At 43.6% G+C, this 22,022-nt stretch overlaps 1 protein-coding gene across 1 annotated transcript in view; it reads right to left on the reverse strand.

Moving 5' to 3' along the window:
• The window catches only part of WASHC5 (WASH complex subunit 5), a 39,850-nt gene extending 17,828 nt beyond the window's left edge, over positions 1-22,022 (reverse strand). The window contains exons 1-17 of the mRNA XM_072999324.2: positions 21,860-22,022; positions 17,251-17,550; positions 15,685-15,830; positions 14,796-14,880; positions 11,992-12,092; positions 10,782-10,971; positions 9,069-9,221; positions 8,303-8,416; positions 7,823-7,994; positions 6,779-6,906; positions 6,324-6,453; positions 5,901-6,013; positions 3,817-3,983; positions 2,677-2,752; positions 1,528-1,638; positions 1,257-1,397; positions 445-525 (exon numbers count right to left, since the gene is read on the reverse strand). Of these exons, the coding sequence (XP_072855425.2) occupies positions 445-525; positions 1,257-1,397; positions 1,528-1,638; positions 2,677-2,752; positions 3,817-3,983; positions 5,901-6,013; positions 6,324-6,453; positions 6,779-6,906; positions 7,823-7,994; positions 8,303-8,416; positions 9,069-9,221; positions 10,782-10,971; positions 11,992-12,092; positions 14,796-14,880; positions 15,685-15,830; positions 17,251-17,436 (2,094 nt within the window). The 5' untranslated portion in view covers positions 17,437-17,550; positions 21,860-22,022. The remainder of the gene's footprint in view (positions 1-444; positions 526-1,256; positions 1,398-1,527; positions 1,639-2,676; positions 2,753-3,816; positions 3,984-5,900; positions 6,014-6,323; positions 6,454-6,778; positions 6,907-7,822; positions 7,995-8,302; positions 8,417-9,068; positions 9,222-10,781; positions 10,972-11,991; positions 12,093-14,795; positions 14,881-15,684; positions 15,831-17,250; positions 17,551-21,859) is intronic.

Consider the following 22,022-nt stretch of genomic DNA (forward strand, 5'->3'; position numbering starts at 1 on the left):
ACACATAGAAAAATTTCAGATTATAAGTGCCTTCCCTAACCTAGCACTTTCCAGATGTGTTACAGATTACAATTCCCAGGATACTCAGACAGCAAAGCCAACTCAGGGTAGTTTGGAATGATGGAAGCTAGCGTCAGGTATACCTAGACAACACCAGGTGTGAGGGGTGATGTGTTAGGCAAAGATTCTAGCCTACAAGCAACATGTCTTGCGTGCTAATATCCCAGTTTTAATCCCAGGAACAGTGATACAGAAAGGATTCTGGATACCTGGGTGGCAAATACACCTGCTTTCGAGACATCCATAAATCTACAATAAGTCTGAGTATATGGGTGTGTGTGTGTCTCGGGGTTATAGTGCTGCTATTCCTTTACACATGAAGCCTGGGAGATAAGAGTTGGCTTGCTTCTTTGTGGTTCAGCTTGCTGAAACAAGGGACCTTACCTTGATGATGCCAACCAAGGTCGTTTTCATCATCAGGATGCCTTCCGTGAAAATCGAGATGGCATGTGTTAGTTTAGCAACCTTTGAGAAGAGGAAGAGAAGAAGTTGGGTTGTCCGATAAATGAGGCAGCAATTACAGTGATGTGGGCTAGGAAATCAAGTCATGGCTAAGGAACTCTCCTCTCCATCTACATATCAATTACAGTCTGGAACATCTCCATGTTTGCTACTTGCTAGGCTAGGGTGACGTGGTGGTGCTGCGGGCTAAACTGCAGAAGCCTCTGTGCTGCAGGGTCAGAAGACCAGCCATCGTAAAATCGAATCCATGCAATGGAGTGAGCTCCCGTCGCTTGTCCCAGCTCCTCGCCAACCTAGCAGTTTGAAAGCATGTAAATGCAAGTAGATAAATAGGTACCACCATGGTGAGAAGGTAAAACGACGTTCCTTAGTCACACTGGTCATGTGGCAACGAAAACTGTCTTCGGACAAGCGCTGGCTCTACAGCTTAAAAATGGGATGGGCACTGCCCCCTAGAGGACCTCTGGGTAGTGTGGGCGGCATATAAATTGAATAAATAAATTGAATAAATAAATAGAGTCGGACATGACTGGACTAAAAATGTCAAGGGGAACCTTTACCTTACTCTGTAGAACACCCAAATTTGTAAGCCACCCCTGGAGGTATGATCAACCTCTCATCCAGTAGTCACTGTTTGGGAATTCAGCTCCCAGGGTCCAACAGCAAAAAGGACCCATCTTAATCTGTATGAATGTTTAGAAGGTCCCCCTTGAAGCTCTTAAATCAAGAAGTACCTCATATCGTGGCCCGAGCTGAGCATAATCCCGCAATTTGTCTTTGTCCAAACGGGTAGGCACTTCAACGATGTCATGGGTCTGTAGCTTTATAATCTTCAGGAGGGAGGTAAACATGCTTTCGGGAATGATCTGCAAAACCTTTTCTCCAAAAGAAAAGGAAAAAAATATATATTTTTGCAAGGTCGATAAATAAATTCCCTTTCCTTGAAGGGAAATAAGTAACAAACGAGTAAACAAATTCGCAGAAGGATTTCGAGGAAGGTCTTACTTTTCTCACATAGGACACCAGTTCACCAGAATAATATTGCGACACACTAAGAAGATCAGGGCTGTTGGCTTGATTGATACGAAGCAGTGGCATATCAAGGGCTGAAGCCAACTAAAATCAGAAAGGAGAAGGATTTGTGTTGTTACGCAGCGAGACATGCTGATCGAAAGGGGCTACGAAAATGTAAACAGCTCTGAGAAGCCAGAACATTGAAAAATTATCTTTGGGATTACAGTTCCCAGAAATCTGCAATCAACACAGCAATGCTGGCTAGGGGATTCTGGGAGCTGTAGTTGAAAACATACATTTTCCAAGTCCCACTCACAACTTTTTTCTGGGAAAATTAAAAAAAAGAGGGATCAATGCTTTCATCTAGAACAGATCTGGAATGGGGTCAGAGTATGTGACAACCCCAGACCTACTGGGATATGCCACAGTTTCACTAAGCTGCCACCAACCATTCCCTATAAGAAGTCACACAGACCAGGGATGGATTTTTAACAAATAAAAGAACAAGGTTTATTAAATAACACACAGGGAAAAATAAAAGGATCAAGTGAATAAGATATAGTAACGTGGCTTAGTCTCATTCATACATGCACCCAGTTTGGTTCACACAGAACACTTAACTTGAAGCACAGACCCTGAACCTATCAGTTCTGGCTAACCATACAGACACCTGAACCTATCAGGTTGGTACTGACTGACACACAGTAGTACCCTGACTGACACACAGACTCCCACTCAAGCTTCTTCTCTCAGCTCTCCTCCAGCTTCTCCTCCTTCTCCACACACGCTCCACATATATATACAGTACAGCCCCTCCTCCTGATGTCCCGCCTTCCACTCCCCATAGGATGGAACTTTCCCTCCAAACCCATGACAGACAGGTAACATCAGTGCTGTATGTAACAGAGTACAATTGAAAAATTTTGAGAATCTAGTGCTTGAAACATACCCTTCATTTCTGGACTTTTCTCTCATTTCAATGGGAAACACACACACCCCACACTCTCGTTTAGACACCAAAATGTAAATATCGTTAAGGGAAACTTTTGACTTCAAAGTGAGGTGATGGTGCTATGCAGAAATAAATGGACTGGGTTATGTAAAATGTCTACCTGGTATCAGTTTTATTGACCTACTAACCTTTAAAAACGTGGCTCTGAGTTTGGTTACCATAGATGGGGTGGCTCTTATGCTTTCCTGCATGATTGAAGTGAAACTGGAAGAAAAAAAGAAAAGAAAGAAAAGAAAACAGAGAAATTACAAGCAGGACTATAGTCTCTGAAGTCATTGTTCCAGGATCAAGTTCCCATGAAGGAGGTAAATATGGCTGCATCATCCTCTCACTGTGGAAGGCGAGAACCAGCTTCTCCATGCAGATAAACAAATGCCTGTGTATAAAAATCCAATCCATCAATGAGAAAGTTAGGGCGGAACCTTTCTTTCTCAAAGTTAGGAAACTGTTCATGTGTTCCACATGTTTCAAGGAAGGGAAAGACAGAAGAGATGTTTAGCAAGGAAATGCAGTTCTGTGGCAGAGCACCTGCTTTGTGTGGAAAAGGTCCCACGTTCATCTCAGAGCAACTCCAGTTCAATAGATTAGGTGGCAGGCGCTGTGAGAGAGGTCTTCCAGAGACGTTGGGAGTGCCTCTGCCAGCCAAAGCGGACCATACTGGACTAGATGCAGAAAATGCCCAACACAGTTTAAGGCAGCCTTCTATGTTTCTACATTTCTAATGGTACACGTCCTTGTTATCTGATGCACAGAGAGGAGCATACAGGATTCAGGGCTCTCTTCGGTATGGAACAGGGATGTGAATTGCTGGATGGTTCAGTGGTGTAGGCATCTGGCTGCAGGGCCAGTTTGACTGGGCCTCCTTGACAGGGGCTAAAGTTGATGATCCACAGGGTCTCTTCCAGCCTCCAGATGACATTAAGGACCTGCAAAGCTTGGTAGCTGAAGACTGGCTTTTGTTTCCTTCCTTGCTTAACGGGACCAAATAACCTAGTGCTGCTCTCCAGGATCCTGTTTGGTCTGAAGAGGAGAACTGTATGTAGATCTCCCCAAGGGTCTCTGCCTCCTTCCATTGAAACCTACGGTGGTGACGTGCAAAACAGCTCTGGCTAGGACCCACGGGAGTTGCCATCCAACAACATGTTGAGGGTCCCAACCAAAAGAACACCAGAAATATGCTATATGCTATCTGGACGAAGGATCAGAGCATTATAAAGATCCCCTTTTGATCCCTTTGTGCTCCATAAATCTAGCCAGGACAGACATACCTGTCGATGAGTTGCCAAGCGTACGAAAGATCACCGACTATCTGCATGGTGATCAAAACCTCTTCCTTGATGTTGATGGTGCGGATCATCTGATGGAGAAACTTACGAGAGTCGGCCAGGAACTGGCAAACTTGCAGGTTGGTTTCCAGCTGGTGAAACTCTTGAACCTGCATGTAAGAGTTAAGGGAACCCACTCAATCCCACAGAGGATTTAAACTTTGCATATTTCGTAAAGAAATCCAACCTTGGCATGACATTAAATGTTAAGCTGTTCAAAAACTTTGGAACCTGGTGGTCGATTATTCATTTATTTATTGAACCTTATATACGTTTATAGTTCACATTTCCTCCAGTGAGTTCAAGGTGGTATACATGTCCCTCTCTCCTCCACAGCCATCACAACAATCTTGTGAGTTAGCCCGGGCTGAGAGGAAGTGATAAGGTCACCCAGTGAAGTTACATGGGGAGCTGATCCTCGATTCCCCAAAGATCAGTTTAGTAGCCCCTTCATTGCTACACTATACTATGCTAGCTCTATATAAATGTACTTTCCATGGTGTACTTACTATATCAATTACATGATTGGGCTGAATAGGAAACTTTAGTATAATCAGATAACCAATTTGTTGCATATTATATTCTTGATGATTGATGCTTTTGAATTGTGGTGCTGGAGGAGACTCTTGAGGGTCCCCTGGACTGCAAAGAGAACAAACCTATCCGTTCTAAAGGAAATCAACCCTGAGTGCTCACTGGAAGGATAGATCCTGAAGCTGAGGCTCCAGTACTTTGGCCATCTCATGAGAAGAGAAGACTCCCTGGAAAAGATCCTGATGTTGGGAAAGTGTGAAGGCAAGAGGAGAAGGGGACGACAGAGGATGAGATGGTTGGACAGTGTCACCGAAGCAACCAACATGAATTTGACCCAACTCCGGGAGGCAGTGGAAGGCAGGAGGGGAATAGACTCAATGGCCTTACAGACCCCTTCCATTATTCCATGATAATGCTATGACTCCTGCCCTGTTGTTGGGGACACTGGACTAAGTCGGCTCAGCTGAGGCCAAGTTCAGGCTACTGCTCAGCAAAGCAGCTCACTGGGGTGAATCACAGAATCGTCCTAGGGTTAGAAGGGACCTTGGAGTCCCTTTTTTTAGTTCCACCCCCTGCCCAAGGCAGGAGACCTCCTACCTCATGTGGTCATGGCCAAATCTTGTGCTACTAAGTAAATGATGGGGTGGACGGTGGGAGAAGAGCATATACAGATCCTTGGCAACAGGATACACTACTGCTTTCAACCCAGGAAGCAAACTCAACTTCAGAAAAATTCTTACAGACAACATCCCAGGGGTAGTGTGGACGTAACAGCAAAAAGCTAGCACCCAAGACAGTATCCACTACTAGACGATCTAAAGTAGGGGTCCCCAACCTTGGGCCTCCAGATGTTCTTGGACTGCAACTCCCAGAAGCCTTCACCCCCACCTCTGCTGGACAGGATTTCTGGGAGCTGAAGTCCAAGAACATCTGGAGGCCCAAGGTTTGGAATCCCTGATCTAAAGGGTTCCCTGTGACTCTTTAAGAAGCAACAGAGGACACAAGGAGAGGCTCGATTTGGACACAGGACCTGCACTCTTGCTCTGGAGGAAAAATAGGACAGATCATGAAATAAAAATATATCAACAAGTCTCCAGAATATCAGAGGATGTGCTGATGGATAGCTCCTTGATGATGTAGGTTTTGTAGTATGGTCTCATGAACACAGTTGCTCAGGTCTACAAAAGAACTTATGTGCTAAATAGTATGAATAGGAGCCTTGTGGTGCAGGGATTAAACTGCAGTTGTGTAGCCCAAACTCTGTGCACAATCCAGGTTTAATCCCAGATCGTCGTCTTGAGGTTAATTTAAACTTTCATTCTTTCAAGGTTGGTAAATTGAAAACCCAGCTTCCCAGGGGTGGGTGGGGTGCAATGTGTAGTCTGGATAATAAAATTGTAAACCACCCAGAGAGTGCTTTAAGTGCTATGAGGTGGTATATAAGCAGCACACATTTTCTAGCTTTATGAATATTCCAAAGCTGACCGTCTTACCTCCTCCAAAGCCTGTATTAACTGCACAGTCTTCCTGCCCGCTGCGGTAGAGTCATCATAATTTAGAGACATTATTTGTTTGGAGATTTCCCTGAACCAGGCTTGTAGGTTTTCTGTAAGAAAAGGAGAAATGTTTTTTAGCTTTCTGTGTTCTTCAGGAGTCAAAACCATGTCAACTCACGGGAGGCTTGGTCCCCCAATCAACAAGTCTCACAATAATATATAAAAATATGAAACTGTATTTGATCAGCATTTGGTGTAGTGGTTACAACGCTGAACTGCCAGATACAGCAAACCAATGTGGGCCTAGAAACTGCTATCTGGCTCCATATGCAGTAGGTCACCATCACCTTACCTCTACAATGTATGAGGGATGAGAAATAAACAATAGACCGAACCTATTATAAATATATGTCAACCTACCATTTTTCTCCACTCTTGTTAGAGGTTTAACACCAGAAAAGACATCAGCCAATTCAGCCATCCTTTCCGAACCTTCTTTTCTGTAGCTTTCCCATTTTGCTTGTTTTTCGGAAAGCATTTGCTTGAACATCTAACACAGAAAGGTAAGATCTTCTTAGTTTAGAACAGAAAGCCCTATCCTAACTACAAAATTTCCATCTTAGGAACTGGCATAGTTTCAAAGATTTCCCAGGTCTATGCTAAAAACAGGAGGAAAAGGCTAAAGAGTCAGAGGTTTCTTTGACGCTGCCACCATGTGCCGAAGTGGCAACCCTCTTTAAATGAAAAAGTGGTTTTCCTTCTTTGGCAAGGCAAAGAGGTGCAGTGGGGAAACTTCAACAAAGACCATTTGTTGTAGCTCTGTTTCATTTAGGGAGATATTCCAGAGGGCATAAAATGTCTGTTGATATTTTTACCTCTTTCAAGATGAATTCAAACTGAGCTGTATCCAGGAGAAGCTGGAAAAGGGTCTTAGGGTTATACTTGGAATCTGTCAGAACTTGGTCCTTTATTTGACGCAGGCGCTTGTTATTTGGATCACCGCCTTGACAACAAACAGGAAGAATGGAAGAACATGGCACAAGGTTTCTAATTATGTTGAGATGAGTTGTTGTGTTCAGCTGAATTTAACCACCATCTTGTTCCAGAGCTTTCAATTCATTATGAGAAGCCTGGGTTGTGTGGTTATACATTCAGCCCTCTTCACATTTGAGGTTCTAAATAATAAGGGTTATCTGTACAGATATAATATGTGTTTCACCTACTTCGGCTGGCGCAATTTCATTTCCTTCTCAGTCATTCATGTAACACAACATAGAATTTGGAACACCCATCTTGGGGAGGTTTGTCTTAACCCCTCCCTGCAGCACATGTTGTCTATTTTGAAAAGCCTTTTACAGCCTGTTTTTTAATAATAATAATAATAATAATAATAATAATAATAATAATAATAATAATAATAACAACAACAACAACAACAACAACAACGACAACGACAACGACAACGACAACTTATTATTATTATTATTATTATTATTATTATTATTATTATTATTATTATTATTATTATTATTATTATTATTATTATTATTATTATTACTATTACTATTGCTGTTCAATGAAATTTTACATGACTCCCCTGTTTCCATCTTGTTTTTAAATGTCTGGCATTATTATGTTTTATGACACCTCTGACTTCAGATGCTTTAACTATTTTACTGCTGGCTTTGCTTGCAATTTCTCTCATCTGTTGCTCTTTTCAGTGTGTTGGTTCCACACTGGTTCATATTTAATAACGGAAATCTATACATAATGAATAATTGAAACCTTTTTTATTTCATTGGGTTTACTGGAAGAATGACCAAGTCTGAAACAACCCAGGACATTTCTCCCTACTATTTTTGTGAGTTGCTTCTAAACTGAGAGGAAATGCAGAGTCCCCATCGAAGACAAAGGATTACCCAAGTCTGCTGTATGAAGCATCAGCCACCGGATCGCCACATTGCAGTCCCTTAAGCAGTTCAGCAGCTTGGGGATGTGGTCAAGAACCAGTTCCTCTCTCAGGTAGCCTTCCTTCAGAAACTGCTGCACCTGGGTGTGAACACGTGCCATGACGGCAGCATACCTGCTCGCCTTTGAAGACAGAAATCAAAAAGATCACAAATAGGCTATGCAGAGACACCCGAGGGCAAGACTTTCAGTGATGTGAACAGTTTATAAAAACTTATTTATATAACTTGAATTTAAAAATGGTATGGCTTTTTTTTGACAGTGCTCATTCTTAAACCCCAACCACCTCCAAGGCAGTATACTCTAGTTGTGTCTTCTTACAGTTCTCATCATCTGGCCATCCTGGATGGCAGGAAGCTTTGTAGACATACTATTCCGAACAAAATCCCACTTTGACTTTTCATGCAAATCTTTACAGGCTGTTTGTCTACCTGTTCCTTAACATTTGAAAGATCCAACGTGTAGTTCAGTGCAGTCTTTGCAGCTCTGTAAGGCTCCCAAGCTTCTGCTAGATTGACAGTGATTCCCATGTAAATGCTAACAACCTGTGAACAGAAAGCAAAGCACTGGTTTGGAATCAAGACATTCTGAAATGTTTGCGGTGAATGTAGCCCAGAGCTCAGAAATTGTACTTTTTGAGACTACAGGGTCTTCGAAGTGCCAACTAGAATGGCTAAAAAGTTGTAGAGTACATCATACAACTTCTTCCAAAAATTTTTTTAATAAGAGAGAGGTAGGGGTTGTTTGCGATTGTTGAGCAGCTGGGACGACAGGTGCCTAACTCAACATTTCAGGACAAGTGACCCAAAACTGCTTGGATTGCAGGCTGCCTGTGGACAAAAAGGTCAACTTATTCCTCTCAACTAAGAAAGAGGGTGGGTGATAAGTAACCGAGATAGCGGTATGGAGAAAGCAGACTAGAGGATTGCTTAGTAGGGCATGGGTATGGGGAGAATGGCAGAGGGCAACCTTTCCAACTTGGCAGGGCCACTACTTAAAACTTTTTAATGCTTCCATGACCATTAATTTGCCTTCTTTTGTTTTCAACAGTGTGGTAATTAAATGCACAAAAGCGTCTGAGAAAAAGACGGGCAAGAAAGGTGCTCCCCACTTTTTTTGCGTGTGCACCTTCTTATTTATTTTAATATTATCTTCTCACTTCAAGCCACAACAATAACAATGGTCATAAACACTCACCCAGTTGTCTGGAAAATATTTATCCACGATTTCTCTCATTTTTGCTTGTTGCGTGTGAAGAATGGACGCCTCGAAATAAAGTGTCACATACAACATGGCAGCCTGAGTAGCGAGGGCGGTGCTGCGGTGCTCTGGTAATGGATATGCGGACACCTACAAAAGGCAGGATGCAGTAGAAGCAGGATGAGGAGGAAAGAGGTCCAGCTGGACCATGGTATCTGCAGGGGTGGTAGTTCCAAGCATCCCTCCCCCATAGATGATGGAAATCATGGATACGGTCACTCCTAGTATAGGCATCCTTCAGTCTCGAGAGACTATAGTAACATGCTCTGTATGGAGGACCTGGAACAGCTTCTAGTGTGGTTGAGAAGACCAATTCGAGAATGACAATCCCTTCCACACTGAAGACAAATACAATCCATCCCGTCCAGCTCCGATTTTTCTGGTTTCAGGACTGCCTCTTTGCCTCGGCCTGCTGGACAAGGGTCTCTTCAAATTGGAAGAGGTTGTGATGCAACGCCTGCCTCCAGGCTTAACCCCTGTTGAGGTTCATTCCTAAGGCCTTAAGATCCCGCCTGCAGATATCCTTGTATCGCAGCTGTGGTCTCCCTCTGGGTGCTTTCCCTGCACTAATTCTCCATACAGGAGATCTTTTGGAATCTGACTGTCAGCCATTCTCATGACGTGCCCAAACCAACGTTGACGTCGCTGTTCCAGTAATGTATACACACTAAAAATTCCAGCTCGTTCTAGGACTACTCTATTGAGAACTTTGTCCTGCCAGGTGATACCAAAAATGTGTCGGAGACAATGCATATGGAACGTGTTCAGCTTCGTCTCCTGCCATGCACAAAGGGTCCAGGACTCACTGCAGTACAGGAGTGTGCTCAGGACACAGGCTCTATAGACCTGGATCTTGGTGTATGCCATCAACTTCTTATTGAGCCATACTCTCTTTGTGAGTCCAGGTCACTCCTAGATGCAGTATATATCATAGTCCTGGGTTTCCTTTAGCAGCCAGTTCTGGTAATACATCTTGGAAACATATATTGCTGGGTTTTAAAGGTTAATATTTTCAGGCAGTGGATAAGTGAACCCATGGTTACTGAACCTGTGGATACAGCAGTCCTACTGTACTGCAAAATATTGTAATGGAGGAGCACAGCAAAATGAAGGAATGGACATCCATGCTCCCTATGGCGATTGGCCCTGTCATTCCTGCCACTCATATTCAAGAGTTTATTTGCACGAGCCTAGGAGAGAGCTGGAGAGGTTTGGCTGAAGGAGGAGCAGTCAGACAGGGATCAGAGAGGAATCAGATAGAAATAGGAGTGAGATAGGGATGAGATAGGAACTGGTTATGGAATTGATGAGGAGACAAAAGGAACTGGCTAGGAAAAGATAGGTTGGGGATGTGTTTATGAAACTGTAAACAAAAAGAAACAAAGTAATGAGGGAACTAATAAGCTAAGACCAATGAACTTTGATTACCTGAAAGATTTCTAATACTAATCACTTCAATAAATACATTTTGTTTGTTGACAAGTCAAGTGTGCAGTCATACGTTAATGATATCGTGGATTCAGATAATCCAATGGTGGCAGCATAAAGGGAACACACCTGTGGGCCTTCGTGAGGGGCTCATAAACAAGGGATATGGGGTTCGTGGCACTCCCTCTCCTCCCCATCAACCTATGGCCTGCGGTGACTCACCTGGTTATAGATATCATCTGATCTCAGGCGGCCGATGACCATGCTGATGTAGGTTTCATTAATGGGGACCCTGCTGAAGTAACTCTCAGGATAATTTGGGGGCCTCTTTGCTCCAGGCTGGCTTGAATAGCCGGTGCTCCGAAACAGCTTGCATATATCATCTATGTTGGAGTCCGCAGAGCGGGCAGCGCTAGACCACAAATGGGGAAAGAAAACTTCAGAAGGAGGAACTGGGCAAAGAACAATGCAAACTCAGAAGCGAATGCAGGAAACTCTTTGAAAAGATGCACGCTAAAATACATTCAATATGCCATAGTGATAGGGCTTGGAAAAGTTACTTTTCAGGAGCACAACTGCCACAGTCTCTGAGGACCATTACCAGCTGTACATATTCTGCAAATTGCAAATCAAAAACAGAAGTTTCCCACCATTTTGCCACACAAGTCAAAATGTAAGCCCAGCACTTTCTAGTTCAAGTCCTTTCTCTGAGGTCTTTCTAGGGCTCTCTGTTGGATGCTCCGCCATTAACAAAAATCAGATTAGGGGAGTTTACAGGTCAGGGGCTTCTTAGTCCTAGCACATGGCAGGTGGAGCTTCCTATCTGAGGAAATACCGTATTTTTCCATGTATAAGACTATACTTTTGTCTAAAATCTTTAGACTAAAAATTGATGGTAGTCTTATACACGGAAATAAGCTGAGGAGAATAAAAACAAGTGGAGGGGAAAGCAGGGATCAAAGTGATCCTGCAGGGCTTTGATCCCTGTTTTCCCCTCCACTTGCTAAGCCCCACTTAGATTTCTTAATTTTGGGTTAGAAAAGTGGGGATGGAGGCGTCTTATACACGGAAAAATATGGTACATCTGACTTTTACACCCTCCTTTTCTAGAAAATGGACATTTAAGGTCACTCTTCTCCATCAGGCTTTTAATAACTTAGTTTTCTGCATCAATGCTGCTGATAAACTAACTCTCTAATCACAAATCTTAAGTACCTTAATTTTGAGAATTAGTGTTAACACATGTTATTGCAATCATTCAATCGATTCTTACTACAAATTTTAATACAGTCACACACAACTTTGAGCGTCTTTGGCCAAAGAGTGACATAACACTAGATGGTCTTAGGCACGACAATATTCTTAGCAGAACAGATGTTCTCCAGGGGTGTTAACACTCAACGTCAAGAATGGTTACAAGAGCCATAGGTACCTGTATCTATAGTAGGAAACAAGCATCCTTTCCCGGACCTCCCCTTCAATTTTCTGGTCGATCACCAACAACATGACACCGTATAAGTAAAGGGCCTCGCACTATCCAAACAAAATAAAGAGAAGTTCATTGATAATAATGGTTACAAGGGTCAAAGTATATATATGGACACTGTACGATACTGAAATGGGACTTGAGAAATCCAGTTTTAATAGTTTTAATGTATATTAGCTGGTGTCACCCTTCCCACTTAGCTACAGTGAGGTCTCGACCTACGGAATTAATCCGTATTGGAACGTCGTAGATTGAAAAGTCCTCAAGTTGAAAACGCATTCCCCATAGAAATGCATTGAAAACACATTAATCCGTAACCCGCCCAAGAAACACCCCCACACACACACTATCGGCGGCAGGGGGGACATCCAAGAGGCCTCCCATGGTGGCGGGGAAGGCCTCCGGAGGTTCCCGCGCCGCTGCCACTGCTGGGAGCCAAGCCGCGCCGGGAGTCCTGGGAGTCCGAGCATGGCTGGGTTTGCCCGGCGTGGCGCAGCTCCCAGTAGCGGCGGTGGGGGACCTCCTGATGCCTTCTAGGTGGTGAAGCAATGGAAGGCATCCGGAGCCCCCCCCGCTGCCGCCACCGCCGCTGCTGGGAGCCTTTGGAGGTCTCAAAGGGTTTCCTCCAATGTTGGGGGGAAAGCCTTTTGAGACCTCGGAAGGCATCCGGAGGCCCCCCACCCTGCTGCTGCCGCCGCTGGGAGCAAAGCCGGGCGATCCCGGCCATGCTTGGACTCCGAGCATGGCTGGGACTGCCCGGCACCATGCTCGGACTTCCAGGAGCATGGCTGGGATTGCCCTGCGCAGCTCGGCTTCCAGCAGTGGCAGCAGCGCAGGGGAACTCTGGATGCTTTGCAGGGCTTCTCCGCCGCCATGAAAGGCATCTCTGAGGTCCCCCCCCTGCCACCGATAGTGGCTCCAAAGCACTATCGGCGGCGGCGGGGACCTCCGAGATGCCTCCCATGGTGGCGGAGAAGCCCTGCAAGGCATCCAGAGGCACGGCCTACGGACTGGAAGGGGGAGGCGGGGAAAGTGCCAAATTCCCCCTTCTGGTCCGTAGATCGATTCTCCGGCTGCAAGTCGAAGTTAAATTTTGCGACCGGAGAAGTCAGTAGGTCGAAAAGTACGTAAGTGGAGCCGACTGTAAGTTGAGACTCCACGGTAATTGTGTGAGGGATCCCGAAGACTCTCGGGGGGGGGGGGGGAATCCAAAGTGAATCCTAAAGTGATCAGTCCTCTCTTGTCCTCCACTTAGAAGGGGCCATTTATTTATTTATTTATTGGACTTATATACCGCCCCATAGTGCTACAAACACTCTCCGGGCGGTTTACAATTTTTAATTATACAGGCTACACATTGGCCCCCCAGCAAGCTGGGCACTCATTTTACCGACCTCGGAAGGATGGAAGGCTGAGTCAACCTTGAGCCGGCTACCTTGGGAGAACCTATACATTATTCTCCGGTAAACCCAGCTGTGTATTTTAAAACTAATAAATGAATAAAGTTAATTCAGCAAATTAAATGCTTTCATTTTAAAACTTTAAGGAAACCATTACCCCACATGTAATACTTAAAAACACAGAATTAGCATTCACACCCAATGTTCCAAGCTTTGCCACACCACTGAAGTTCGGCTGCAGCACCCGAGCCGTGTTTACACCTCTCTTCTAGAATGGAAGCAAACTCTACGTCTTCATAAAAAACTTGCAGTGCTTAACACAAAATTTCGGCAGGAACTCTGGGGCAGCTGCCGAACATCCATGGTGGCGACAAAACTAGGGTACATAGATGGGGGAGGGGGCCCTCATGTATCTTCGTGACGGCCCCCTCATTTGCCACGCAGCAAATCATGCATTAATGCAACAAAAAATGAATGCTCCAATATTAAAAACACACACACACAGCCTCTAGCTGTAAACCAGGGTGGACGACGGTGACCCTTCAGATGCTGTTGGACTGCAATTCCCACAATCCTCCACTAGAGCTTATGGGACGGCTGCATGTTCTTTATCCCCACCAAAAGCATGTCCATGAAACCAACTTCGAAAGATGTCAAAGATAAGAAGTGCTCACTTGGCACCAAAAGACTAGCAAAAATACCACAAGAAGAATCCCTCTGGGAGAGGATTTTACAAAGAAGGTCTGCTCCCAAGAAAAGATTCATCTCCTGGAAGTGACCTGTCACCCCTCTGGACGCAGAGACATTTTTAGCAGGTGAACCTCCAGTGCTCATGATTCTCAGGCAGAGACGGAACAGAGACACATGACTCTCCCAACAATCTGGGTCCCTTAAGGCATTTCAAGGGGTTTCTAAAATTAAATTTTTTTTAAAAAAGAAGAGGGGATGAGCAGGGGGAAAAAACACTCTCCTGCAAGAATCTTAAATTATTTACATATATAGAGCCATCTGGTGCACATTTATAGGGAAATAAATTCCCTCCAGTCAATACTTGATTCTTTCTTCTCATTTTTCCTTTATTTATCTCTTATTCTGTTCTTCTATTTGCATCTGTTATTGTATAATTTATGTCATATCTTCTGTTATTTCACTATTTTGCGTTATGTTGGAAGCCGCCTAGAGTGGTCTTGTGGACCAGATGGGCGGGGTACAAATCAAATCAAATCAAATCAAATCAAATCAATCAATCAATCAATATTCCTATTGAGTTCAACGGAGCTCCTACCCAACTAAGCATCCGTGGGACTGTGGTCCAAAATTCAGCAGAGACACAGAATGCCAAGTGCTTACCAACAGCTGTTTCCCATCCTCATTAAGCAGCACCGTTTCCAAGGTTTGCTGAATATAAACTCCTTCATTGAGGTCATCCAGATACCTACATATGATGAAAAAAATAATATCTGAAGCAGTAATAATAAAGAAAGTGCACTTGTCGTGGATACAGAATAGTTTTTTCTTAAGTGTATCTTGATTTGGAAAATTCAGTGGACCGGAGAGACTGTTGTTCATGCAAAGAGCTGGTTCTTTCTATACATGAGTAGCTTCTGGTAATAAGCCCTATTTTATTCTATAGGGCAGGCCTTCACATATTCTCCAACCTAAACATGCAAGCTTCCTCAGCTGCTCCTCACAGGCCTGGTTTCCAAGCCCTTTATTGCCCGGACTGCCCTTCTCTGGATACATTCCAACTAGGCAATGCACTCTTTAAATTCTAGAGAAATAAGACATAAGACTCTAGGTGAAGTCTGGCAAGGAGAACAGATTGATACTAACAGTTTCCTTGACCAGGACACTGACCCCTGCTGATGTATACTAGAATTGCAGTGGCTTTTTCTGCCAGCATATCATACTGTTGACTTATACAGTGTCTAGCTTCTGGTCTACTAGGGCCCCAGATTCTTTGCATATGTATTGCCATCAAGGCAGGTGTCATCCAGCTCATAAAATACTGTTGTTATCCTCAGCATCTGAAATTTAATGCTGCTCATGCTTTTTTAAAAAAAACTAGGTCACTGTTTGTAACTCTTGCAATTCTTTCGCTGACTCACACTTAAGCATGATTTGACAGAGTGTGGATGCCATTGTACAATACTGGTATAAACACAAACGATGTCTTAGAAGAAAGACTGAGACAGGAATACAGAGACCAAAATTATTAAAAGCGACTGTAATCAATTACCGGTTTAAATCAACTATATATTTATGGACACTTTGGAAGGCTTGATAAAATCTTGTCAAGATTTCAATGTTGTTTTCACGAAATTCGTCATCTAGATCCTGGAGTTCTGGTTTAGCTTCCAACCTTCCTTCGCAAGCCTCAGGTCCCTGGGCAGAGGAAATAATAATAGTAATTTTAAGATAACCTAATGAAAAAAGGAGAAAAAGAGGAATATTGCATTCTGAACATCCAAGTTTTGAATTCTGTGATTTTGTAATAGCATGGCAGACAGGCAGAAAAAGTACTGGCAACAGCCTTAAAAATATTTCTGGAATAAATGATTTTAATCATATGCAGTGGGGTTGTGAATGGGCTAAAGCAGTGTTTAAAATCCTGGAGCCATGATGAAAAAGATATTAATAGCAAAATCCCATACACACTTTCTCAAAAGGGATTCAATGTGGTCTATATTTGCTTACGTTTATATACTCACATTAGCGTGGAGCAAGTTCCATTTAAGGCAAAAGGGCTTACCTCTGTGTAGAATTATTTGGGAATTCATGATAAGGTAGCTGAAATAAACCAATTATTCCAGTTTCTTGGTTATATATACTGTATCTTTCTCTCTCTCCCTCTCACACACAGATTGTAGGAACAACCAAAGGTTCCTCATATTTAGAAAAAATATGGGTGTATAATTTAAACTGTCAGCTATAACCAATAAATTACAAGTCACTTTTTTAATGTGAGAGATCTATTCCTTGGGTTTGCCATTCTAAGATTCTGAATGTTGTTATCACCATCATTTTGAAAGCATTAAGTATGGCATAACCACTGAGATTGTGACTTTAACCTCCAAGTTACAGCCCAAAAGATGAACGAGGAAAAACCACAATCCTCTAAAGCAGTGGTCCCCAACCTTGGGCCTCCAGATGTTCTTGGACTTCAACTCCAAGAAATCCTGGCCAGCAGAGGTGGTGGTGAAGCCTTCTGGGAGTTGTAGTCCAAGAACATCTGGAGGCCCAAAGTTGGGGACCAGTGTTCTAAACACCGTCCCCAATAGCCATGTTGACTAGGACTGATGGAAGATCTGGTCCACCAACATCTGGACAATGGTACTTTGTCCACTTCTGGACTAAATGCTGAAGTGGAGCAGTGTAGAATGCAAATATGCAGAAGCTGATACACTTGATAAAACCAGAAAACATCCATTTCCTCTCAAAGTCTGTCTGAAATAGTAATCTTAGCTATAATCTGGCCTAAGATGAGTATATGATTAGAAATGAACTGCCCATAAAACTAATATTAATATGCAATAAATGAAAGTGTTGGACTGGAATTTGTAAACCTTTCAGTTTCCTTTAGCTTGCCAAAAACTCCTTCTTAGGTAGGGATGCTGATGCTTTGATTACAGAGGACTCACTCTTCTGAACGTTAGAAACAGAGGGAATAATTAACTTTAGCTGGTTAGGAACAAATCATTTAACTTGATATTCTTTCAAAAATTGCTTTTTCGAATCATATGGAAAAACAACCTAGTATGGAACAAGATGCTTAAAGAGCACTTGGAGAAAGTTAATTTCTTACCTTGAAATAGCTGAAATCAAATATGATATCACCATACTTCTGTTGATCAGCCTTGTCTTTGAGCCGGAACACACCTGGAATGAACTCGGAGAGTCTGAGGAATTCCGCAATTATCGCATTTCCACAAGAAACAATCCTAAGAATTGCCTGCCCACAGTTATTATTCTCAGCTAAGAAGTCAAGCATGGTGAAGCAGAGGGTGGCTGTCCAACAGTGTCTCTTTAATCAAAGCCTGTATTTTCTACCTCTGATGAAGGCTATCTGATGAAGGATGCTTTGCCAGGTCCTCCATTCATGTATCTGAAAATGATCAACCAGAAAGGATTTATTAAACTGTGTATTTTTGTGTTCACATTCTATAATGGGTTCCATTTCTCCCTTCCAACAATCATTTCTAACGTGACAACTGCTCTTTTAAAGACACTTTCAAAAATACATTGTCATGGGACTCCACATCATAAATTAAGGCTGAGAAACATCTGGAGGCAAAACATTCAACATTTTTTTAGATGTAAAAAACATGCACTTCTTAACAGATCTTGGAAAAGTCTAATTGAGACCACAATTCCCTAACCTGCATGTCCACTGGCTGGAGGTTCTGTGAATTTCAAGCCCCCCCAAAAGTGCTACATTTTCAGACTCTGCTTCTTAAGCTGCCAGTAGAATTGATGCACGTTCTTCTCGGTGAAATAAACTTGGGAAACTATGATCATCACTGCCCTCTCTATCATTAGGGGAGGAGGGCAACCGTTCCTCCATTCAGATATCCCTGGGCTATAACTCTGCCTTCATTGGAAAGAAATCGGAGGCTACAGCCAGGTTTTCCCCAACACCAACCCCTCACTATCCTGTCTTTGAGCGACCAAATTTCAGTCCCCTCATTGGCTCAGTTTTTTCTGGACCTCCAGTTACCTTTACTGGGGTCAGGTGGAACAGGCACCAGGGAGCAGCCAACAGCTCCCAGAAACAGCTTTGACCCCTTGCCCCTTTCAGGGAGGGCTTGTAGTTCTTTGCTGACTCTAGATCTGTGTTCAGACTGACCCCTCCTAGAGGGACTGGAGGTGTTGGTGATGGCATTGGCGCTGGCATCTCCAGTGCCTCTACTGTGTTTGGAGGGGTGGAAGAAGAGCTAGCTGGTGGCAGGCCAAGCATGTTGGTGGCTGTTGTTGGGGTCACGGGGTAGAAAGGGCCCTTTGAGATTTGCAGCTCCACTAGGACTCCAGTCTGTGGGTCTCTTCAGAAGACACATTGAAAGTGGTCCTTGGCCAAGTAAGAGGGTGCAAGCTCCTCTTCGGTGTCACCCCTGTATTCCTCCTTCTCCGAGTCCCTGGTGTCAACCTTCTTGGCTGACACCCACCTCAGGCTTGGGCCTCTCCTTTCAACCTTTACAGCCCCTAAATGGCTACAAAGCCCAGCTCTCACTTGTCCTCCTGGTGCATCTTATTCCCTGCAGCTGTCTCCTGCTCTTGGGTGGGCTGAATGACCCAAGTTCCAGCTTGAGGTCTGGCGGTTGCCACATCCATAGGCCTTCCAGAAGGTTCCAGGAGAGATCAGCCAGCCAGCCAGTCGGCATGCTTGGGATGCCAGAGGCAGCCCTCTCATAGAGAACCACTTCAACATAAATGTGCTCCAGTGGATAAAGTAACTGACGGCCCACACATTGTTATTTAATGCACCAGTTCCTGCATGGAGCTTGATTACCCATTAAAGCAGAGGTCAAAATATAAAGCTCCAACTCCAGAGCACCAGATGAAGAATAAAATGAACTGCCCATTAGACAAAATTTTCTTCTCTCCGGGACAAGGACACAAAACATTTAGTTTTAACTTCCGATCAACTCATATCACTATATGACTTGGTTGACATTTCGTTCTCAAGCTCAGAAGTATAAAACAGGAAGAACAGTGACTTACCTCACAGAGCTGCTATGAATCAATGGTTGTCAATAGACTTATAAAACGGGTGAGACCTAGAAACAGTCTACGGACAAGGTGGAGGTGACAAAGGTCTTTCAGGACAATGACCAAGAATGGACCTGCAATTCCCATGCCATCTCACAAGAGACCATCTTCTAGCAGCCCTACCTCCAGGGATTATCGAATCATGGTCTTTTAGCATGCTAGTAGCTAATGTTGCTACTAGCTGCATAGCCAACAACCTCAGATATGCAGATGAAACCACTCTGATGGCAGAAAGTGAGGAGGAATTAAAGAACCGCTTAATGAGGGTGAAAGAGGAGAGTGCCAAAAATGGTCTGAAGCCCAACATAAAAAACAAACAAACTAGGATCATGGCCACTGGTCCCATCACCTCCTGGCAAATAGGAGACAGTGACAGATTTTACCTTCTCGGGCTCCATGATCACTGCAGATGGTGACAGCAGCTACAAAATTAAAAGATGCCTGCTTCTTGGGAGGAAAGCGATGACAAACCTAGACAGAATCTTAAAAAGCAGAGACCTCACCTTGCCGACAAAGGTCCGCATAGTCAAAGCTATGGTTTTTCCAGTAGTGATGTATGTAAGTGACAGCTGGACCATAAAGAAGGCTGACCGCCGAAGAATTGATGCTTTTGAGTTGTGGTGCTGGAGGAGACTCTTGAGAGTCCCCTGGACTGCAAGGAGAAGAAACCTATCCATTTTGAAGGAAATGAACCCTGAGTGCTCACTGGAAGGACAGATCCTGAAGCTGAGGCTCCAATACTTTGGTCATCTCATGAGAAGAGAAGATTCCCTGGAAAAGACCCTGATGTTGGGAAAGTGTGAAGGCAAGAGGAGAAGGGGACGACAGAGGACGAGAGGGTTGGACAGTGTCACTGAAGCTACCAACAAGAATTTGACCCAACTCTGGGAGGCAGTGGAAGACAAGGGGGGCTGGCGTGCTCTGGTCCATGGGGTCATGAAGAATTGGACGAGACTTAACGACTAAACAACAAAAGCTAATGTAGACACTTGCCTTGCCCCTAATCCCTGCCTCCTCCTGCCTAACAATGTACTGAGTGATAAACAGAATAACAATACTCTACATCCATAAGCATACAAATGTCCTTCTTAGAAAAAGTGCTTTTCTGTCCTTTTCTGGTAGGACCCAAGTTCATTGATGGAATGATTGCTGGGAAAGAAGATACTAAAGACAGAGAACCATAGTTCTAAACACATGAACCTTGAAGATTTTGTCCATAAGGTTAGTATTTTTTAAAATGTAAAACATTTACAGCCCACCCTCTATCAAAGGATCTCAGGACGGATTGCAAAGCTGTATAAAATAATTTTAAAACATAAGTTATTTAAGACAACTAGTAATTTCCCAAATTAGACTCTGCAGGCTCAGCACCCTTCGATCTTCCTGGCTCAGTTTTCACAAATACTTCCCTTTTTGTCATAAAGTTAAGCAACTTCCTCTCCTCTCATCCGGCACTGACATGGCTTCTCCGGTACTTGGATCTATCACATCAAGCTGTAATGGTCTGCACTGGATTCAACGAGACTCTTTCACGCTCACCATGTAGCCACTACACAGCTCATTTCCTTCCTCCATAGCCTGGTCTTCTCTCTCCAAATTCAGGCAGTCCCTAAGACAAATCTTCAAGGGACTCTTCTATCTATCATCTGACAATATTTCCTGTTTTAAAAGGACATCAAGTGGCAAGGTAGGTAAAGACCTCTGCCTTACTATGATTCCTGCTCGGTGCCTTTGAAAATTAATGTGTTGGAGAGAAACTATAGGAAGATTATTACTTTCAAGCCTGAATTTTGAACCTTCACAAAAACATCTGCTTAGCACCTGTAGGAAACAAAGTGCAAAGCTAGAAAGACCTTTTGGTCTGGGCCAGAAAGAAACAGTCTTATACTTAACTGTAAAGAAAAGTTATACCAGGTGGCATGCTTTCATCCACACCCCTCTATATTCATTTCATCTAGTGGCTGTCTTGCAGATGGAACAAAGGCTGTTGCCATTTGTCCGTGAGGAAAGAAAAACAACACTCTGCACATGCACAAGTGCATCCTTTTCCTTACAACTATCACCTGTAGCACGCTGCTACTGCGAACAAATTAAAGGCTTCAGTGGCTGCATGATAAAAATGCAAATGTTGTCACTTCCATATCACCACTGCAAAAACTCATTTGGGTTGTGCATGTTGACATTGCACCATGTTTTCTTAAATGACCATGGAACTTTTGCCAAGAAAGTAGGCGAAGAAATGGTAGCCTTACTCTCAGCTCAGATTAAATCCTTTTTAAAATTCACCTATCCTACATTCATTTCCCACCTACAAGGGTAGCTGCGGGGAACCCATTAAAAAAAAGCAGAGCAAATTATCCAAATCCATACTGGAGCATTCTCTTTTCGAGTCTTCTCTAAAACTCTTTTTTAAGGCTAGATGCTTAAACACACACACACACACACACACAAACACACAAAGAGTACCGGACTCCACAGTCGGCTTCATTACTGGAGTAAGATGATGCCACCAGATATTCTGGGGTGAGGACCCTTGTAGGTTTATCCTACATCCACCACTGCCCCTTTTTGCAAAGCGTTTTGCAAAAGACAACATGCACACTCTTGTTATATTTTTGTCACCCGCTTCCCCAGCGCCCCATCCTTACCCTGTTTTTTTATTTTTTATTTTTTTGGACGGCCCTTCCTCACTGCAAAGGCTGGGCACCCGCAGGGAGCAGGAAAAACAAAGAGGACTCCTTCTTTTATTGCTCGTTCCCGACGCCGAAGGAGGAGGACCCGCAAAGCAAGCCGCTGGTCAGGACAGGGAGG

This window comes from Pogona vitticeps, chromosome 4, assembly GCF_051106095.1.
Source record: "Pogona vitticeps strain Pit_001003342236 chromosome 4, PviZW2.1, whole genome shotgun sequence".
Classification (NCBI taxonomy): domain Eukaryota; kingdom Metazoa; phylum Chordata; class Lepidosauria; order Squamata; family Agamidae; genus Pogona; species Pogona vitticeps.